General features: G+C 46.1%; 1 protein-coding gene across 4 annotated transcripts in view; it reads right to left on the reverse strand.

Moving 5' to 3' along the window:
- The window catches only part of ttc28 (tetratricopeptide repeat domain 28), a 530,600-nt gene that overhangs the window by 27,969 nt on the left and 484,301 nt on the right, over positions 1 to 18,330 (reverse strand). For all 4 annotated transcript variants that reach the window (XM_033043376.1, XM_033043375.1, XM_033043374.1 and 1 more), the window contains exons 17-19: positions 14,931 to 15,055; positions 9,092 to 9,323; positions 3,127 to 3,203 (exon numbers count right to left, since the gene is read on the reverse strand). In XM_033043376.1, coding sequence (XP_032899267.1) covers positions 3,127 to 3,203; positions 9,092 to 9,323; positions 14,931 to 15,055 — 434 coding nt within the window. The remainder of the gene's footprint in view (positions 1 to 3,126; positions 3,204 to 9,091; positions 9,324 to 14,930; positions 15,056 to 18,330) is intronic.

An 18,330-nucleotide genomic window follows, 5' to 3' on the forward strand; every position in this document is an offset into this window, starting at 1 on the left:
CATCCCCTCCCCCTTCCCAGTTCTCCCACCAGTTTTACTGTCTCCGACTACAATTTATCTCTGCACTGCCCACTCCCCTGACATCAGCCTGAAGAAGGGTCTCGACCCGAAACGTCACCCATTCCTTTTCTCCAGAGATGTTGCCTGTCCCGCTGAGTGACTCCAGCATTTTGTGTCTCTCTATATTGTCTTTAAACCAGCATCTGCAGTTCTTTCCTACACATACTGAAAATGTCCGGTATATCTCCCTCATGGCTGCCTTCCACATTTACCAGGAGTATTGAAAATGACTTTGTCAGACAATAATAGCTCTTTGGAGGGAAATGTTGCTTTACTTAAATTGGTTATGATTATTTTTACTGCGCTTTTCCCACTTCGCAAATTAAAGAAAATAATTAGAATTAATTAAAAACTAAGTTCGGTTAAAACTCAAGTGTTTTAAAATTTGGATTCCATTTTCTTTTTTTTTGTTTGGTTGTGAAATTTGGTGCAAGTTTTGAGTTAATGAAGCATGTAATTTTCACAGCAAAGCGGCTAGATTTTTGAGCTCGGTCTGAGCATCTGTAGATCAGGGGTTATGCATCATTAAACAGGACTGCTCATTACAGTGATGGATTCAACAGTTTACTTGCTTAGCGATTCCAGTGAAACAGTCCTCTCTGCTCATCTTGCAATGTTACATTATTCGCAGGTCAGACTCTCTGGCATTTTGCCATCAGCTCATGGGACTGCTTCTCGTTAGCCTTTGTGCTAATCATTTTTAAAAATTCGCATTTTATTATGCTTTGATTTTCCAGCGCATTGCACCGATCTTTAGTCGGAAAGAACCATGCGTTTTTTGCTGCTCAGAGTCCTGTCATATTGCAGGTGCTCCATCTCTGCTGCGGGCTTTGTTTAAGCCATCGTGACCTTCTCATTACTTGGAAGGCCAGTGACGATGGAACTGAGGCCAGTGACACCAACTCGCCTCTTCCTATGGTGAGAATCAAGTGCCAACTTGAGGATCTGGACGTGGAAAAGGTGCAGGGGAGACTCACCAGGAGGCTACTTGCAGAGCTGGAGTTATAGGACGAGGCACTTGCAGGCATGTTCATAATTTCATGTGATCGGAGCAGAATTAGCCCATCAAGTTTACTCTGCCATTCAATCATGGCTGATCTATCTCTCCCTCCTAACCCCATTCTCCTGCCTTCTCCCCATAACCTTAACCAACCATATTAATCAATAATCTATCTATCTCTGCCAAAAAAATATCCATTGATGGCCTCCACAGCCTTCTGTGGCAATGAATTCCACAGATTCACCACCCTCTGACTAAAGAAATTCCTCCTCAACTCCTTCCTAAAGGAACGTCCTTTAATTCTGAGGCTAAGACCTCTGGTCCTAGACTCTCCCACAAGTGGAAACATCCTCCTTCATCTGTCATTGGAGCTTGCAGTTATAGGGAGAAGTTAGATAGGCTGGGACCTTTTTCTTTGGAGCATAAGAGGGATGACCTTATTGAGATGTACAAGGTCACGAGGGGCATGGATAAAGTGAATGCTCACGGTCTTTTTCCCAGAGTAGAGGGTTCTAAAACTAGAGGGCATAGGTTTAAGGTGAGAGGGGAGAGATTTAAGAGGGACCTCATGGGTATTTTTTTCATTCACAGGGTAGTTATCACATATGAGGATGAGAGAGGATCTTTTCGAAAGAAAATGTAAAATTATTAAGGAATTGGACAGGCTAAATGCAGGAAAAATGTTCCCGATGTTGGGGGAGTCCAAAACTAAGGGTCACTGTTTAAGAATAAGGGATAGGCCATTTAGGACTGAGATGAGGAAAAACCTTTTCATCCAGGGAGTTGTGGAATTCTCTGCAACAGAAGGCAGTGGAGGCCAATTCACTGGATGTATTCAAGGGAGTGTTGGAGAGAGCTCTTAGGGCTAATGGAATCAAGGGATATGGAGAGAAAGCAGGAACGGGGCACTGATTCTGGATGATCAGCCATGATCATATTGAATGACGGTGCTGACTTGGAGGGCCGAATGGCCTTATCCTGCACCTATTTTCTCTGTTTCTAGTTCATATCCAGATGAGCTGCCAGAGAACACTGTAGAAGCGGATACTATTATTATGACTATTAAAACACAGACATATGGATTAGAAGGATTTAGAGGGCTATGGGCCAAGTGGGATTAGCCCAGTATGCCATTTTGGTTGGCATGGACAAGATGGCCCTGTACAGCTCTATGACTCTGGTGGTCAGAGAGGCATTCTGTAGTCTAATATCAGAACGAAAAGCCATTCATCTGCCTTTGAACCTTTGCAATTTCCCAACAAATGTTATATCCAAGCACAATCTTGGGCAAAATATTCTGAGAACCAAAGCAAATCAAACGGTGTTACTTCAGTCCCTATTTAAAAATCTTCAATAAATTATATTACCTACTTAATTAGGAGGTAATAACTTTAATCGACATTATGGGCTGAAATTGGCATCTCAGTCCTAAATGGCCTACCCCTTATTCTTAAACAGTGACCCTTAGTTTTGGACTCCCCCAACATCGGGAACATTTTTCCTGCATTTTTTTTATTTTTTTATTTTTATTTTTAAATTCTATTTTATTTTTAATATGTTTTATTATTTATTATTATTTATTTTTATGATACTGACTGTAAAGGGAAATTCATTTCGTTGTCTCTAATTGAGACAATGATAATAAATTTGAATACAATACAATACAATACAAATTTGAAGCATTTTTCCGTGGCCTGGGAGCGCCGTAAACCACTTTCACGGGCGGCAAGAAGGTGCAGTGGTCGAGCTGTTGCCTTACAGCGCTGGGTTTGATCCCGACTACGGGTGCTGCCTGTGCGGAGTTTGTACGTTCTCCCCGTGACCGCATGAGTTTTCTCCGAGATCTTCGGTTTCCTCCCACACTCCAAACACATGCAGCTTTGTTGGGTTAATTGGCTTGGCGTAAATGTAAATTGCCCCGAGCGAGTGTAGGCTAGTGTTAATGTGCGAGGATCGCTAGTCGGTGTGGACTCGGTGGGCCGAAGGGCCTGTTTCCGCGCTGTATCTCTAAACAAAACTAAACACTGGTGAAGAATGACCCCAGAGAAGACCAAATCTGTACTCACCCGATTAATAAGTTGTTCTCCTGTCTCTGAGGCCGAGATAAGTTTGCAGAGAGCCTGGAGAGCAGCGTGGGGTAACCCTTTAACACAAGAAGTAATGTCACAAGGAGTATGGTACTGAGTGCAAGTACCGTCATACATAAGTACCAGTGATATGCAGTTATCATCTAGGCAGAAGGGCATATCTAAACACACAATGCACAGACACATGCACCAAGTTATACAACCTGACCGTAATATTTAAACCTTCCTAGTGCAAGGTTTCCTAAGCACCTCATGCTGCATATCCCACTATATTTAATGTCATATTTATTTGCAACGTGCAGAGGAAAAAATACTATCTAAGAATAAAAATAACTGAGCCAATGTCTTCAGGCTATTCATTGACTTTCTCTCAAACAAAACCAGGTTTTGATCTCCAGTCTGAGTAGCAATTAACCTTCAAATGAACTCACTCTATGTAAAATTAATATTAATTAGACATCATAGCCTTAAAGGTACACATGCCCACACTTTAGTAGCAGAATATGTAGTGAGATTTTCCCGTAACAATATTCCTATTGTTAAAAATGCTAGTCATTGTGTAAGCACAACTAGCACGAGGAGGACTGAAGAAGGATCATAAACATAGAAAATAGGTGCAGGCCATTCGGCCCTTTGAGCCAGCGCCGCCATTCAATATAATCATGGTTCAATATAATCAGTAACCCGTTTCTGCTTTTTCCCCTAATCCTTTGATTCCGTTAGCCCCAAGAGCTAAATCTAACTCTCTCTTGAAAACATCCAGGATCTAACTCTCTCTTGAATACATCCAGTCTCGACCTGAAACGTCACCTATTGCCTTTCTCCAGAGATACTGTCTGACCCGCTGAGTTACTCCAGCTTCTTGTGTCGATCAAGACATCCTTGTTTGGCGGGGTCTGAGGGAAAAGTTTGTAGAGGTGAAGATTTACATAACAAGATGGGAGGTTGATTGAAGGTTGCAGTGGCATGGGAGGAACACGTAAATACAGGTCAAGTCAAATAAATGAGGCAAAAAATAAAAGTGGGTGAGAGATTTTAAGCACATTAAAATGGCAGCAGGGTACCCAAGCCCAATTCCCGTGGGGTGACAGAGAAGCAATTTTCAAAAATGTATAGGAAGAAACTGCAGATGCTAGTTTGTACCGATGAGTGCGGCAAGTTTTTTTACACAGAGGGTGGTGAGTGCCAGGAACGTGCTGCCAAGGGTGGTGGTGGTGGAAGCAGATACGTTGGTGGCATTTAAAAAACGTTTGAATAGGCACATGAATATGCAGGGAATGGAGTTATGTGCAGACAGATAAGTGATGGCGTTGGCATCATGTTCAGCACAGACATTGTTGGCCGAAGGGCCTGTTCCTGTGCTGGACTGTTCCATGTTCAATGTTCCATGATTGTTATCTGTAGTGACCTCCCCAAAATTGGTCAGTTAAGGACTGCTCCTTCGCGTCTTGTTCGAGTGGACTTCCATCCTCGTGTTAAAGCCTGCGTTTGTAGTCCAGCTCCCCACTGTCCACACAGTGGCACACTGGTGGTGCTGGGCATGTATGGCTTAGGCCTAGTTCCTCCCACACTGTTGAGTGCATTGGGCAGCAAGCTTTCGCCATTCTGTTTGGCCATGTGCGACGTCTTCCACCCTCGATAAGTTAGCGTCCCGGGCTTCCAAATCCTTCTGGAATGTTCGCCTCCATGTGAGTTATGGTCGGCCTCTATTCCTCCTTCCGTCAGGTTGCCATGTCATTGCCATCTTAGGTGCACGTTCTGGCGACATTCTGAGTACATGTCCTGCAAATTTCATCCTGCGTACCTCTATGTCCTGGCTGAGAGGCTTTGTTGCAGTTTCCCGGTAGATCTCCTTGTTTGTGATGTGGTCTCTGTAGCTAGTCTTCAGGATTTTCCTCAAGCAGCGTTGTTGGAATGCATGGCAGACCCATTAATGTCACTGCTACAGATTCATTCTTCACACATATATACGGCAGCCAGGGATTTGGACTGGACATAAAGCACTTGCGTACTGGTGGGAATGCTAATTGCATTCTGTGAATGATTTTACTTTTCCATTCGATGGCATGGAGCCCAAAAGGCAATCGCAATAAAACTAAGCTTCCCGACCAGAGAGGTTAAGCATGCAGCAGAACACATGTTGAAAGGAGAGTGTTATACTTTCACCAACATGACAGTCGGTAGAAAAGTAGAGAGAAGAGCAAAATATGTACGAGTATGCTGCTGGAACCGTGACACTGCAAGCTGCACCATACATCTAAAGATGGCGTGCTACAGGAGCACTGGAATACAGAAACAGTGACAAATGACAGCGTCAGGAAACACACCATTACATACATTAACACGGTGACACGGCAAAACAGCACATAAAACAACTCCCAGAAATGAGGCAAAAAATAAAAAAGCAGCATACAGAAATAATAATATGTAAACTTGAAAGGATAAATAAACAATAACCTTAGACACAGAGCAACACGTACATAAAGATGTACAAAAACAGAGTGCTTGCTTTTATCATTCATCTTTTTGTTACATCAGCTTGCTTCTCCCGTCCCTCGGGGTGGGTGTATGAGATACCTCTGTCTCACACATTGTTATTCGGCTACAAGAGTGATAGTTCGATCTCCAGACTATTCAATAACTGCCAGACCCCACTCTGCTGGCAAGACACAGTGGGCAGAAGGAACAGTTCCAACATAAAATCTTATTTAGCTAGCTCGTTTTTTTTTCAGTTTTGGGCATTAAAGGGGCAAAAGAAGACCATTTATTTCAAAGTCTCACGCACATATATTACGGGATTTTACAATGTCCTCCGAAAGTCATTAATAATGAAGGGTTCTGTGTTATTGACTCAGATCCCGGCACGCATCTCATTATTACCTACACTGTGACCTCCAAGGAATCCTCCACTGATGTAAATTTTAAGCTGCATGTATTGTTTTCAAACTAAAGCACATTTTGAAAGCAAGCGCAATGAGAGGAAGGGCCTGTCAGCAATGTCGCAGAACACGACAGCCTGATGCATTTATAAATGTTTAATGCCACAGGCAGCATAATAACTTCAGCAACCATCGCAAAGGTTGGGATTTATTTTAACATATTATAATTACAATGAAGTAATTCCTTCACACAGCGCTCGTCGGGAAAGGCTCTGTACTAGATCAGGCACAAACGCAATGCCGTCCCACAGCGAGACTGCGTCCTTCTGTGCTACCTGCTGTTCCTCAATTAAGGCCCCTCCGCAAAACCTAACAATGTGTCCTTAAGATTACATCCAGATACAGTCATGCAAACATCAATGTTGCCTCCATGTCTGTAGAGTTTGCCACAGTAATGAGAGTTTGACGTGACACCTCAACGTCAGCGACTAACATTGTAGTCCATAAGCTCCTCTGATGGGCCAGCTTAGCAAACTAGCACAGAGCTTAAGGTATAAATACTTGGAGGGCCTCAGCTTTGATCACGGGTCTTTACTAAGTTAACCTGATTTCACCAAGGATCTATGCATTACAAATTACCCAAGCACTTGGTGAAGGAAAAGATCATCCTCTTGCTGGGAGCGAGAGCTGGGGCGCTGGTCAGGCCGCATTTGGAGAACTCCCGAGCACATTTGGACCCCATATCTGAGGAAGGATGTGCTGGCTGTGGGGAGGTCCAGAGGAGGTTTCCAAGAATGATTCCAGGAATGAGTGGGTTAGCAATATGATGAGAGTTTGATGGCACTGGGCCTCCACTCGCTGGAGTTTAGAAGGTTGAAGGGGAATCACATTGAAACTTACAGAATAATGAAAGGCATAGATAGAGTGGATGTGGGAAGGATGTTTCCACTGGTGGGAGAATCTTGGACCAGAGGTCATAGCCTCAGAATTAAGGGGCGCACTTTTAGAAAGGAGGCGAAGAGGAATTTATTTAATCAGAGGGTAGTAAATCTGTGCACAGTGGGCTGTGGAGGCCAGGTCAGTAGATATGTTTAAGGCAGAGATAGACAAATTCTTGATTAGAACAGGTGTCAAGAGTTATGGGGAGAAAGCAGGAAAATGGGATTAGGAGGCAGAGATCAGCCATGGTTGAATGGCGGAGCGGACTCGATGGGCCGAATGGCCTAATTCTACTCCTATAACTTGTGAACTTTTGACCTAGCTGTGACCAGCTGAGAGACGGGCACATGAGGATTACATCTGGTGACAACGGCCCCCTCCACAACAGAGACATAACTGCCTACAGACACCATTGGGGCCTGTAGAGTGGCACCTCATCGCGTACACAATGTCAAGTTCACATTCATTGTCTCTACGCATGGTGAGGTACAGCTGCAAAGACCATGCTTGCAGCAGCATCACAGGCACACAGTCTCAGACACCACACTCAAACAAGTGTGTAGGAAGGAGCTGCAGATGCTGCTTTACTCCGAAGATAGGCACAAATTGCTGGAGTAACACAGCGGGTCACACAGCATCTCCGGAGAAAAAGAATGATTACGTTTCGGGTCAAGAATAAGGGTCTCGACCTGAAACGTCATCCATTCCTTCTCACTGCACAAAAACAAGTTACACATGAAGTACACATAAAATTCTAAAAGAAAACGGGTGGCACGGTGGCACAGCGGTTGAGTTGCTGCCTGACCGAGCTTGAAGCGCCGGAGACCCGGGTTCGATCCCGACTATGGATGCTGTCTGTACGGAGTATGCACGTTCTTCCCGTGACCACATGGGTTTTCTCCGAGATCTTTGCTTTCCTCCCACACTACAAAGACGTACAGGTTTGTCGGTTAATTGGCTTGGTATAATGTTAAATTGTCCCTAGTGTGTATAGGATAGTATTAATGTGCGGGGATCGCTGGTCCGTGGGGACTCGGTGGGCCCCAAGGGCCCGGTTCTGCGCTGTATCTCTAAACTAAACTAAAAAGAGACTGCGCCAAAGAACAAGACATCGGTGCAAGAACATATTTGGAATGTTGAGCTAGGGTGGTGGTTGTAGGAACATGTGCAGGAAGGAACTGCAGACGCTGGTTTACACCGAAGATAGACACAAAATGCTGGAGTAACTGAGCGGGACAGGCAGCATCTCTGGTGAGAAGGAATGGGTGACGCTTGGGTGTCGAGACCCTTCTTCAGATCGAGGGGACTTGTTAAAAATTGTATTCATGCAACCGATCGTATACTCCAAACAAAACATCTTTTATCTGATGGAATATTTGGAATGAAATGTAATATGTTAGCTGAGAAATGGGATTGCCCGAAGTTGGCTTATGCAGCCCTATTTCACCTGGACTGGACGTTGAAGCTGGTTACTCTGGGTTACATCAGTTTTGAAATGCATAGCTCTGCATAAACCAACCTTGTGCAACCCCATTTCTCAGCTAACATTTCATTCCAAATATTCCATCAGATAAACGATGCTTTGTTTGGAGTATATGATCAGTAGCATAAGCACAATTTTTAACAAGTCTACTCGGTATGAAGAAGGTCTTGACCCGAAACGTCACCCATTCCTTCTCTCCAGAGCTGCTGCTTGTCCCAATGAGTCACTCCAGCATTTTATCTATATCTTCGGTTGTAGAAACATAGTTGTTCCTGAAAGAGAATAGTGGCACGGTGGTGCAGCGGTAGCGTTGTTGCCTTACAGCGCCAGAGACCCGGGTTTGATCCCGACTATGGGTGCTGTCTGTACAGAGTTTGTACGTTCTCCCCGTGACCGCGTGGGTTTTCTCTGAGATCTTCAGTTTCCTCCCACACTCCAAAGACTCCAGGTTAAATGGCTTGGTATAAATGTAAATTGTCCCCAGTGTGTGTCGGATAGTGTTAATGTGCGGGGATCGCTAGTCGGTGCCGACTCGGTGGGCCGAAGGGCCTGTTTCTGCACTGTATCTCTAAATCAAAAGATGGCGCAGCTGAAACAGAGAGGACGACTAGATTGAAGGTGGGGAGGGGAATGCGGTAGTTACCTAGGAGTGCCTGGAGCGTGGTGCTGCACTGCTGGAGCCGATCCCCAGGGTCAGAGACTGGGAAGAAGACGGCCGCAGGGAGCCCGCTGGCCGGAGGGTCAAGCCGGAATCCGACGGCCATCAGCAGCGACTGCCAGCCTGGAACGCCGCCCACCTTGTTCTCCACGCTATGCTGGGACGTGTACATGGAGTTCCGCTGGCCGTTCTGGATCCGCTGCAGGGACTTCTCCACCTGAGAGAACACAACCACAGGGCACCCTTCACCAACAAGTCCAACCATACGACTCACAGCCAAGGCTGTGTGATGCAAACCCCCTGCTTCGGAACAAGTACGTTACATAAAACAACACTATTAACATGTATAGGAAGGAACTGCAGATGCTGGTTAAAACCGACGATAGACACAAAACTCAGCGGGACAGGCAGCATCTCCCGAGAGAAGGAATGGGTGTCCATCCCTAACCAGTCTGAAGAAGGGTCTCGACCTGAAACGTCACCCATTCCTTCTCTCGAGCAGCTGCCTGTTCCGCTGAGTTACTCCAGCCTTTTGTGTCTACCTAGCATTAAAATGTATCCTGGTCCAGGTTCCAGTTACACATCTATATAATTAAAAGTCTCATCTTGACCACTTCCTGTCTGCACTGTATATTGATTTTAGAAAAAAAACGCTACCCTGTATCGCTGTGATTTTTGGCCATCTTACTCACAGTCCTCTTCCACTGAGCCAGCCCCGAGGATTTTTCCCATTGATGAAAAATAAAAAAGTTATGTTTTTAAAAAACCTTGAGATCAGCTGATTAGTCCTCACGCCTGTCAATCACCGCGATGAAGGTAACGCCCCTTCCGGGGATGGGGGGGGGGGCAGGACTGTAAAACCCTGGATGCCTGGACGTGTCAGTCACTCTGCAAGTTCACGAGGGAGAGGCCACGACTGTCATTCTAAGCTGTGAATCAACTGAACTGTGAGTCTGCAATGTACTTGCAATAAATGATTTGTTAGCCCTTAATGACAATGTCATGACTTGTTTGGCCTGCTGCCCTGCCTGTGCTTGAAAGTGCAATGCTTAATTGGAAATGAAATGACAATGCCATGAGTTGTTTGGCCTGCTGCCCTGCCTGTGCTTGAAACTGCAATGCTTTATTAGGTCCGACTGTGTTTGGAAGGAATAAATGCGCTATTAGGGTCCGACTGTGTTTGGAAGGAATAAATGCTTTATTAGGTCCGACTGTGTTTGGAAGGAATAAAAGCTTTATTAGGTCCGACTGTGTTTAGTCCAAAGGTCCCGATCATTTCGTGACTTCCGCTTAGTGGACAGGTCGCGCTGATTGTGTGATTTCCAGTGAGTGCTGATTGAGTAATTTCCGGTAAGTGCAGAGGTCACGCTGATTGTGGAAGTGCCACTGACTGCGGAAGCCCCACAGTGGAGATGCCCGCTCAGCCATGCGAGTAGATTCAAAAAAGTTTACTGTCATATATACGGTGTGTGAGTTTGTGTTTGTGTGTGTGTGTGTGTGTGTGTGTGTGTGTGTGTGTGTGTGTGTGTGTGTGTGTGTGTGTGTGTGTGCGTGTGTGCGTGTGTGTCTGTGTGTGTGTGTGTGTGTGTCTGTGTGTGAGTGTATGTGTGAGTGTGAGTGTATGTGTATGTGTAAGTCTGTGTTAGTGTGTGTGTGTGTATGTGTGTGAGTGACTGTATGTGTGTGTGTGAGTCAGTGTGTGAGTGTGAGTCTGTGTGTGTGTGAGTGCATGTGTGTGTGAGTGAGTGTATGTGTGAATGAGTGTATGTGTGAATGAGTGTATGTGTGTCTGTGTATGTGTGAGTGTGTGCGTGTGCGGGTGTGTGTGCGTGTGCGAGTGTGTGTGTGTGTGGGTGAGTGTGGGTGAGAGTGAGTGAGTGAGTGAGTGAGTGAGTGAGTGAGTGAGTGAGTGAGTGAGTGAGTGAGTGAGTGAGTGAGTGAGTGAGTGAGTGAGTGAGTGAGTGTATATATGGTGGAGAGGTGGAATATTGCGTTGGGGGACCAGCCCTCCCGTGTGAAGCTGTGACCCAACGGGTCCCACTTAGTCTAGTATGGTATTAAAAGTTGCAGTTTAATATCACATGGTACAATTTCAATACAACTATATGTTATTTACTTATTTGAAACTTGGAAACTAACACTCCCTCTGCCAACTAAACAAACTAGATATGAATGGGCGAAGGTGGAACTGGAGTGGACAGACCTACAAGGAAATAATTTGCTTTGACTATTCAATATCCAAATGCAAACAGAAGATTCCAAGATTAATGATGAGTTGTTCCTGCTCTGGGTCTGTGGATCTTGGGGTAGATAATGAGACCTGTGTGGGAAGCCCAGACTCTTTCATTGATAGCACGCAGAGGCTGGCTGGGCAGGGGAATGGGTGTGCCCTTCGCTGTAGTCCGGGTTGGTGATCCAACTGCTTCTAGAGAAATGGAGTAACAACACCCTACCAACAGACGGCATAGTAGCGCAGCGGTAGAGTTGCTGCCTTACAGCGCCAGAGACCCGGGTTCGATCCTGGCTATGAGTGCTGTCTGTACGGTGTTTGCACGTTCTACACTTGACTGCGTGTGTTTTCTCCAGGTGCTCCGTCCGATTTCTTCCCACGTTCCAAAGATAGAATTAAACTCTGCGGAAAGCAAGGCAACCCTGCATTTAAAGGGGGTCTGTGCGGGTTTGTAGGTTAAATGGTTTCTGTAAACTGTTCCCAGTGTGTAGGATAGAATTAGTGCAAGGGCGAAAGGTTGAAGAGTTGCGCGCTTCTTGTGCCTTGGACAAACTCCACACAGACAGCACCACAGCTGAGGATTGAACCTGTGTCACTGGAGGTGTAAAGCAGCAGCACTGGCTGCTGTGCCACCACAACGCCCATCAGACAGGCCCCTTTAAATGCAACGTTCACTTGCTTGCCCTGGAGTTTAATTCTGTCATTTGTCTTACAACATTGGCAAACGTCTGGGTTTCTGTTGCAAAGACGCCAATGTCCTGGGTTAAGGATCACAAACAAGTTTGTTCCACAGTGAACCACATAAAGTCCTGTCTTATATCCACGGTGAAACAGCGGCTTGTTCTGTGGACTGTGTGTGTGGACCTCCTTTATGCTGGCTCAGTTCTGCAGTGCTGTGTGAATTTTGGCTGGGAATTTCCACCTGATGTCCAGTGTAACAAGGGCTACTTTGTGCTGCATTTCTCACGAAAAGTCATGCAAAACGGTTCCTGCACAGCTTCACAATGTGCAAAGCCCTGTGGCTGTTCCATGTTTAAGCCCATGTCTGAACAAGCAGGGGTTCAGGGGCCTAAACCAGCACGCAGGAGATTGTTGGATTTTAAAAGCTATATTTTGGGTGATTTTTTTTAAGCCATTCTTATTGAGCATTGCACGAAACGCAATCAAAGTGCTCTCGGCCTCTTTACAGCTGGGGAGATACAGGGAACTGCAAATGCTGGTCCGCAAAATATGGCACAAAGTGCTGGAGCAACTCGGCGGGTCAGGCAGCATCTCTGGAGAACATAAAATGAACATAACGTGGAGAACATGGAAAGGTGATGCTTTGGGTCGGGACCCTAAGACTCGAAGGTTTGTCGGATGGCGGGACAGGGAGGGTGCCGCTGGAGATGTCGGACGTGAGGAGCAAGGGCCAACAGAAGGGTGAACCAAGGTAAAGCCTGCAGCGCCTTCAAGATCAGCTGCAGGAGGCGTCCCTGGGATACAAAGATGGCCGGATGAGGAGAGCGATGCCAGTTCACGGGAACTGCTTCAGTCGACTGAGCGCAGGGGCCGACCGATCGTTGGACTTTAGAAATGGCGCCAAAACATGGCGGTGCCTGCACGTGCAATATATGCAAAGAGAGTTTCACTGTGCAGCTGCACAGGTGGCAAATAAAGGAACATTGAAACGTTCAGTCTGAAGAATAGTCCCAACCCAGAACACTGCCAATCCACGTTCTCCAGAGAGACTGCCAGAGCCACTGAGTTACTGCAGCACTCTGTGTCTCTGCGGCTTGCTGTGTTTCTGTGCATCCCCCCCCCCTGTTCATTGGCTGAAGTTACTAGGATGGTTTTCCAAATAAGCATTCCGGCGCTCAGCGTGATACGTGAAACATAACAGCAAGAGGGAAGCACGCTGAGAGTGCGGCACCATTGCTGGCTCTGGTTCAATATCGCCCTGGAGATTTTATGACAAAACATTTGATCACTGGCACTCAGAGACGAGATGCTGCTCATTTGGTTTATTCGCATGGCGTTCCATCCTGACACACTTGCTCACAATTTGTCATTCTTATTGCAAATGTTGCAGCATTCACCTCAGTTTTATTATCATAAAGCATCGCATAAAATGCATAACAATATTTTATAATGGGAAAAATAACAGATTAGAAATTGAATAATAATTTAAAAGGATTGAAATGATTTAAAGTATTTTCAAGTAACCATTGCTTTCCCTCTCCCTCTGTCCCTCCCCCACCCTATTCTCCGACTCGTTTCACTGTCCTCCTGAATAATTTTTCTGATTGTATGCGTCATTGTCACCTTCCCCTCAGCTGACAATGAACCGATCTACATTTCCTTGAACATCGGCTGCTTTGATCTTACAGGAAGGAACTGCAGATGCTGGTTTATACCAAAGATAGACACAAAATGCTGGAGTAACTCAGCGGGACAGGCAGCTTCTCTGGAGAGAAGTAATGGGTGACATTTCGGGTCGAGACCCTTCTTCAGAATGAATCAGGGAAGAGGGAGGTACAGAGATAAGGATGTGTAAGGTGTGGAAATGGGACAAAGGGGATGGCGATCAAGGAGAATGTAGAATAGATCAATGTTAGCTAGGAGAAGGTAACAACAAAGCAAACAGATAAAATGTAAACGAGGACAGTCAGACTAGTCCTAGAACTGGGAAGGGGGAGAGATGGAGAGAGAGGGAAAGCAAGGGTTACTTGAAGTTAGAGAAGTCCATGTTCATACCGCTGGGGTGTAAGCTGTCCAAGCGAAATATGAGGTGTTGTTCTTCCAATTTGCACTGGGCCTCACTCTGACAATGGAGGAGGCCCAGGACAGAAAGGTCAGTGTGGGAAAGGGAGGGGGAGTTAAAGTGTTTGGCAACCGGGAGATCAGGTAGGTTTATGCGGACTGAGCGGAGGTGTTCAGCGAAACGGTCGCCGAGCCTGCGCTTAGTCACGCCGATATATAGGAGTCCACACCTGGTGGTGGATACAGTCGATGAGGTTGGAGGAGGTACAAATGAACCTCTGCCTCACCTGAAATGTCTATATCTTTCATATCCCTTACATATGTATCCCTCACCGGAGAGTGAGGGAAAGCAAGGGAGTTAGAGAAATCAATGTTAAAACCACTGGGTTGTATGTATTGTGTCTATCATTGGCCAAAGCACACTGCATTTGAGTCTATCTTCATTGTAAAGCAGCATCTGCAGTTCCTTCCTACACAGCTATTTCTTTTGGTGGTTTTTAAAAAACCGTTCTGATTGAGCATTGTACTAACTGTAACCATAGTGCCCCAGCCCTCTTTCCAGCTGGGTAGACACAGGGAACTGTGTAGATGCTGATCTACAAAATATGGCACAAAGTGCCAGAGTAACTCAGTGGGTCAGGCCAATTTCAGTTCCATTTTCCCAGGCGAGTGTGGAGTTCACCTTTGTAAGTAGGACCTTGCATTTGCTCGGGTAACCGCACGCGGTTCGTGACCCTCTCAGCAAGGGCAGTGTTATCACCAGTCGCCAAGCTGCAGTCGCCAGCACGCCCCCTTTGCCCCCCTATCGGCCCCCTCACAGATGGGGGGGGGGCCCCCCGAGTTGCCACGTACCAGGTGGAGTAACACCCGCAGAGCGTCTCGAGCACGGTCAGCGTGCTGCAGGATCTCAGACAGTGCTTGGCCGATGAGGGACGATGGGCTGTTCAGTTTAACATCATTCCCGATCAGTGTGAAGCCTGCAAGAGAGGAGCCGGTGTGAAACGAGCGCACTTCATGAATGACCATCAATACTCATCACCGTATGGATGTAAGTGGCAGCCGGCATTCGCGACCAGGCTCGAAGAGGAAACAATTGGAAAATCAGTGCATATGTCGTCAAACCATCCAACTCTATACCTCGAATGACCAATGGCTCAAACTCAGCATCATTTCCATTTACTATGATCGCCGTAATCTTAAAATAAATTGCATCGGTAATTTCCGCATGACAGTGACTATGCTGCAACTCCGATCACCACTTAAAACAGTGAGCGTATTCTTTGCATTAATGCTCGCGCTGCAAGAATCAATGCACAGTGACTGTAATCTGTGGCAGAACACACAGTGCTAGAGGGACTCAGTGGGTCAGGCACCATCCGTGGACGGAACGGACAGACTATGTTTCGGGCCGGGACTTCATTCCCTCTGCAGATGCTGCCCGACCCACTGGGTTCCTCCAGGAGTTTGTCTTTTGCTCAAGACTTCTTGTACTTTCATTCCACAGTGTTTAGTCAGGACAAATGGAGGGGAATCTGTGGCAAAACACAAAGAGTTGGAGGAACTCAGCGGGTCCGACAGCATCCGGGGAGCTAATATGCAGGAAGGAACTACAGATGCTGGTTGTACACCGACACCTGGTGGACAGGAAATGCTGGAGTGACTCAGCGGGACAGGCAGCATCTCTGTAGAGAAGGAATGGGTGACATTTTGGGTCGGGACCCTTCTTCAGTTCGAAGAAGGGTCTCGACACAAAACGTCACCCATTGCTTCTCTCCAGGGAGTTAATGGGCTGGTGATGTTTCGTGCTGGGACCCTTCTTCAGACTGTAAACTCTTGTTACATTCCCTATACAACATGAGTGGTGTATAACATTTTTCTGTATAAAAATAACTAGACTCTCTTTACATCATGATGGAGCGGCAGGTGCGTCAGTCAGTGCTCCCCATCTCACCTCTGAGAGATAACAATCTCCAAGCCTGACTGCCGAGTCTGGAGTACAAACCTTGGCTGGTACAGCAGTCCAGTGAGGATGGAGTGTCACACCCTCAGAGACGAAGTCTTTTGGACGACTTGTTCAACTAATGGACAGGAAAGGATTGGAGTGATATGGGCCAAATACAGGCAAATGGGACCAGCTGAGAATGGGCATCATGGACGTGTTGGGCTGAAGGGCCTGTTACCGTGCTGTACGACAACGTGAGTCTAAGCCACTGCCTCTTCTCTCAGATAAACAAGAACGTTCATTTGCAGGGGCGAGCAGAGGGGCTCTCTCCGGTGTCTGACACTACTGTTAACCTTCAATCAACAGCACCACAACAGATTGTTTGGCCATTACCACTGTACAGTTTCGGAGGAGAGCTCACTGCGCTCAAACTGTTATGTTTTCTACCCCAGTGCCCACTCTCGTGTTTAATTGTCTGCCGACCAGTGGGCGAAGGCTTCAAGTTGTTAACAGTGCTACGTGGACACAGGGCTTTCTGCAGCTTCTCACAGGGCTACTGAGTCACGAAACGAACTACTATCTAGTCACTAACTAACTACTGACTATGATACAATAGAACTTTATTTATCCCAGGAGGGGAATTGATCTGCCAATAGTCATAAAACACAAAATACATGGAACATGAACTTAAAGTGACGAGTGGAAAGGATTGGGGATGGGCTGGGCAACTTTGTGGATGAGTGGGGGTATTTTGAAGAAGGAGTATTTTGAGTTTGGTCCAGTATTTTGAGACAAGGTGGGGTTATTTTGAAACTGAGTGGGGTATTCTGAGGCTGGTGAAGGTATTCCGAGGGTTAGGGTTAGGCTTTTGAGGAGAGTCCAGAGTATTTCGAGGATGGGTAAGGGTACTCTGAGGTTGATTGGCGGTGTTTTGAGGCTGGCTGGTGATAGAAGCTGATAGATAATGAAGGCTTCACCAGGACCAGGAGCAAACAAATCATATGGAAGGGCAAAGTGTGAAAAAGACAGATCAAAGCAGAGCCATGAGCAAGGGTGTTGCAGAACTCGTCGTCGGAGAGAGGAGAACTGCATCAAGGTAGTCCTGCCTTGAGGAGATTTTGCAGTCTCGCTGCTCTGCTCTGATCTGTTGTTTTCACACCTTGCCCTTCCATATCTCTAGTTTCCCTCTCCCCTAACTCTCAGTCTGAAGAAGGGTCTCGATCCGAAACGTCACCCATTCCTTCTCTCCAGGGATGCTGCCTGTCCCGCTGAGTGACTCTAGCATTTTGTGTCTAACTTCGGTGTGAATGGGCATCTGCCCAAACCTTCCTGCACACCAATCAGCTGCTGGCTAGTTGTTTGCCATTTGAATAAATGATTTGAAAAATAAATGAGTTGATAAGGAGACAATTTTTCCTCCAGCACTTTGGTGCTCTCAGTTTCCTTTCTCCCATTGCTCCCGGCTGTAATATCTTTGCCGTTCCCTGATCCACTAACTAGATCACAAGATATTGGATAATCAGAATGGGAAGTTCTTTTTTATTTCATTTCACCAAATTCTGCATTTAATCATATAATCACCTCAAATGTAATTGTAGATCTGGGATTAGAAATGAATGGACCAGCAATATTTTCTTGCAAATCAGTTTAACCTGGACTAGAACATTATTGACATAAACGTGGTGATTTTTCCCATCTTTTTCGTTCCTTTATGTGTTATTTAGTTTAGTTTAGTTTAGAGATACAGCGCGGAAACAGGCCCTTTGGACCACCGAGTCCGCGCCGACCAGCGATCCCCGCACACTAACGCTATCGTACACACACTAAGGACAATTTCACATTTTTTTTACCAAAGTCAATTAACCTACAAACCTGTACGTCTTTGGAGTGTCGGAGGAAACCGGAGATCCCGGAGAAAACCTACACAGCTCACGGGGAGAATGTAGAAACTCGGTAGATACAAGCACCCGTGGTCAAGGTCAAACCTGGGTCTCTGGCGCTGTGAGGCGGCATTCTACCGCAGCACCAATGAGCCGCTCAATTACAAATTAAAACTGCTGGAAAACTGAACAAAAAAACTAAAATACCGGGTTATTCCACAGTTGAAGTTTTTAGACTTTATATGAGTGTCATCCTCGTCAGAGGTTATGGAGAGAAGGTAGGAGAATGGGGTGAGGAGGGAGAGATAGATCAGCCATGATTGAATGGCGGAGTAGACTTGATGGGCCGAGTGGCCTAATTCTGCTCCTATCATTTATGATCTTATGAGTGTGACAGACAGCAGTGAGGTGACTCACACCACAACCTCTG

This window comes from Amblyraja radiata, chromosome 25 (genome assembly GCF_010909765.2).
Source record: "Amblyraja radiata isolate CabotCenter1 chromosome 25, sAmbRad1.1.pri, whole genome shotgun sequence".
NCBI lineage: Eukaryota > Metazoa > Chordata > Chondrichthyes > Rajiformes > Rajidae > Amblyraja > Amblyraja radiata.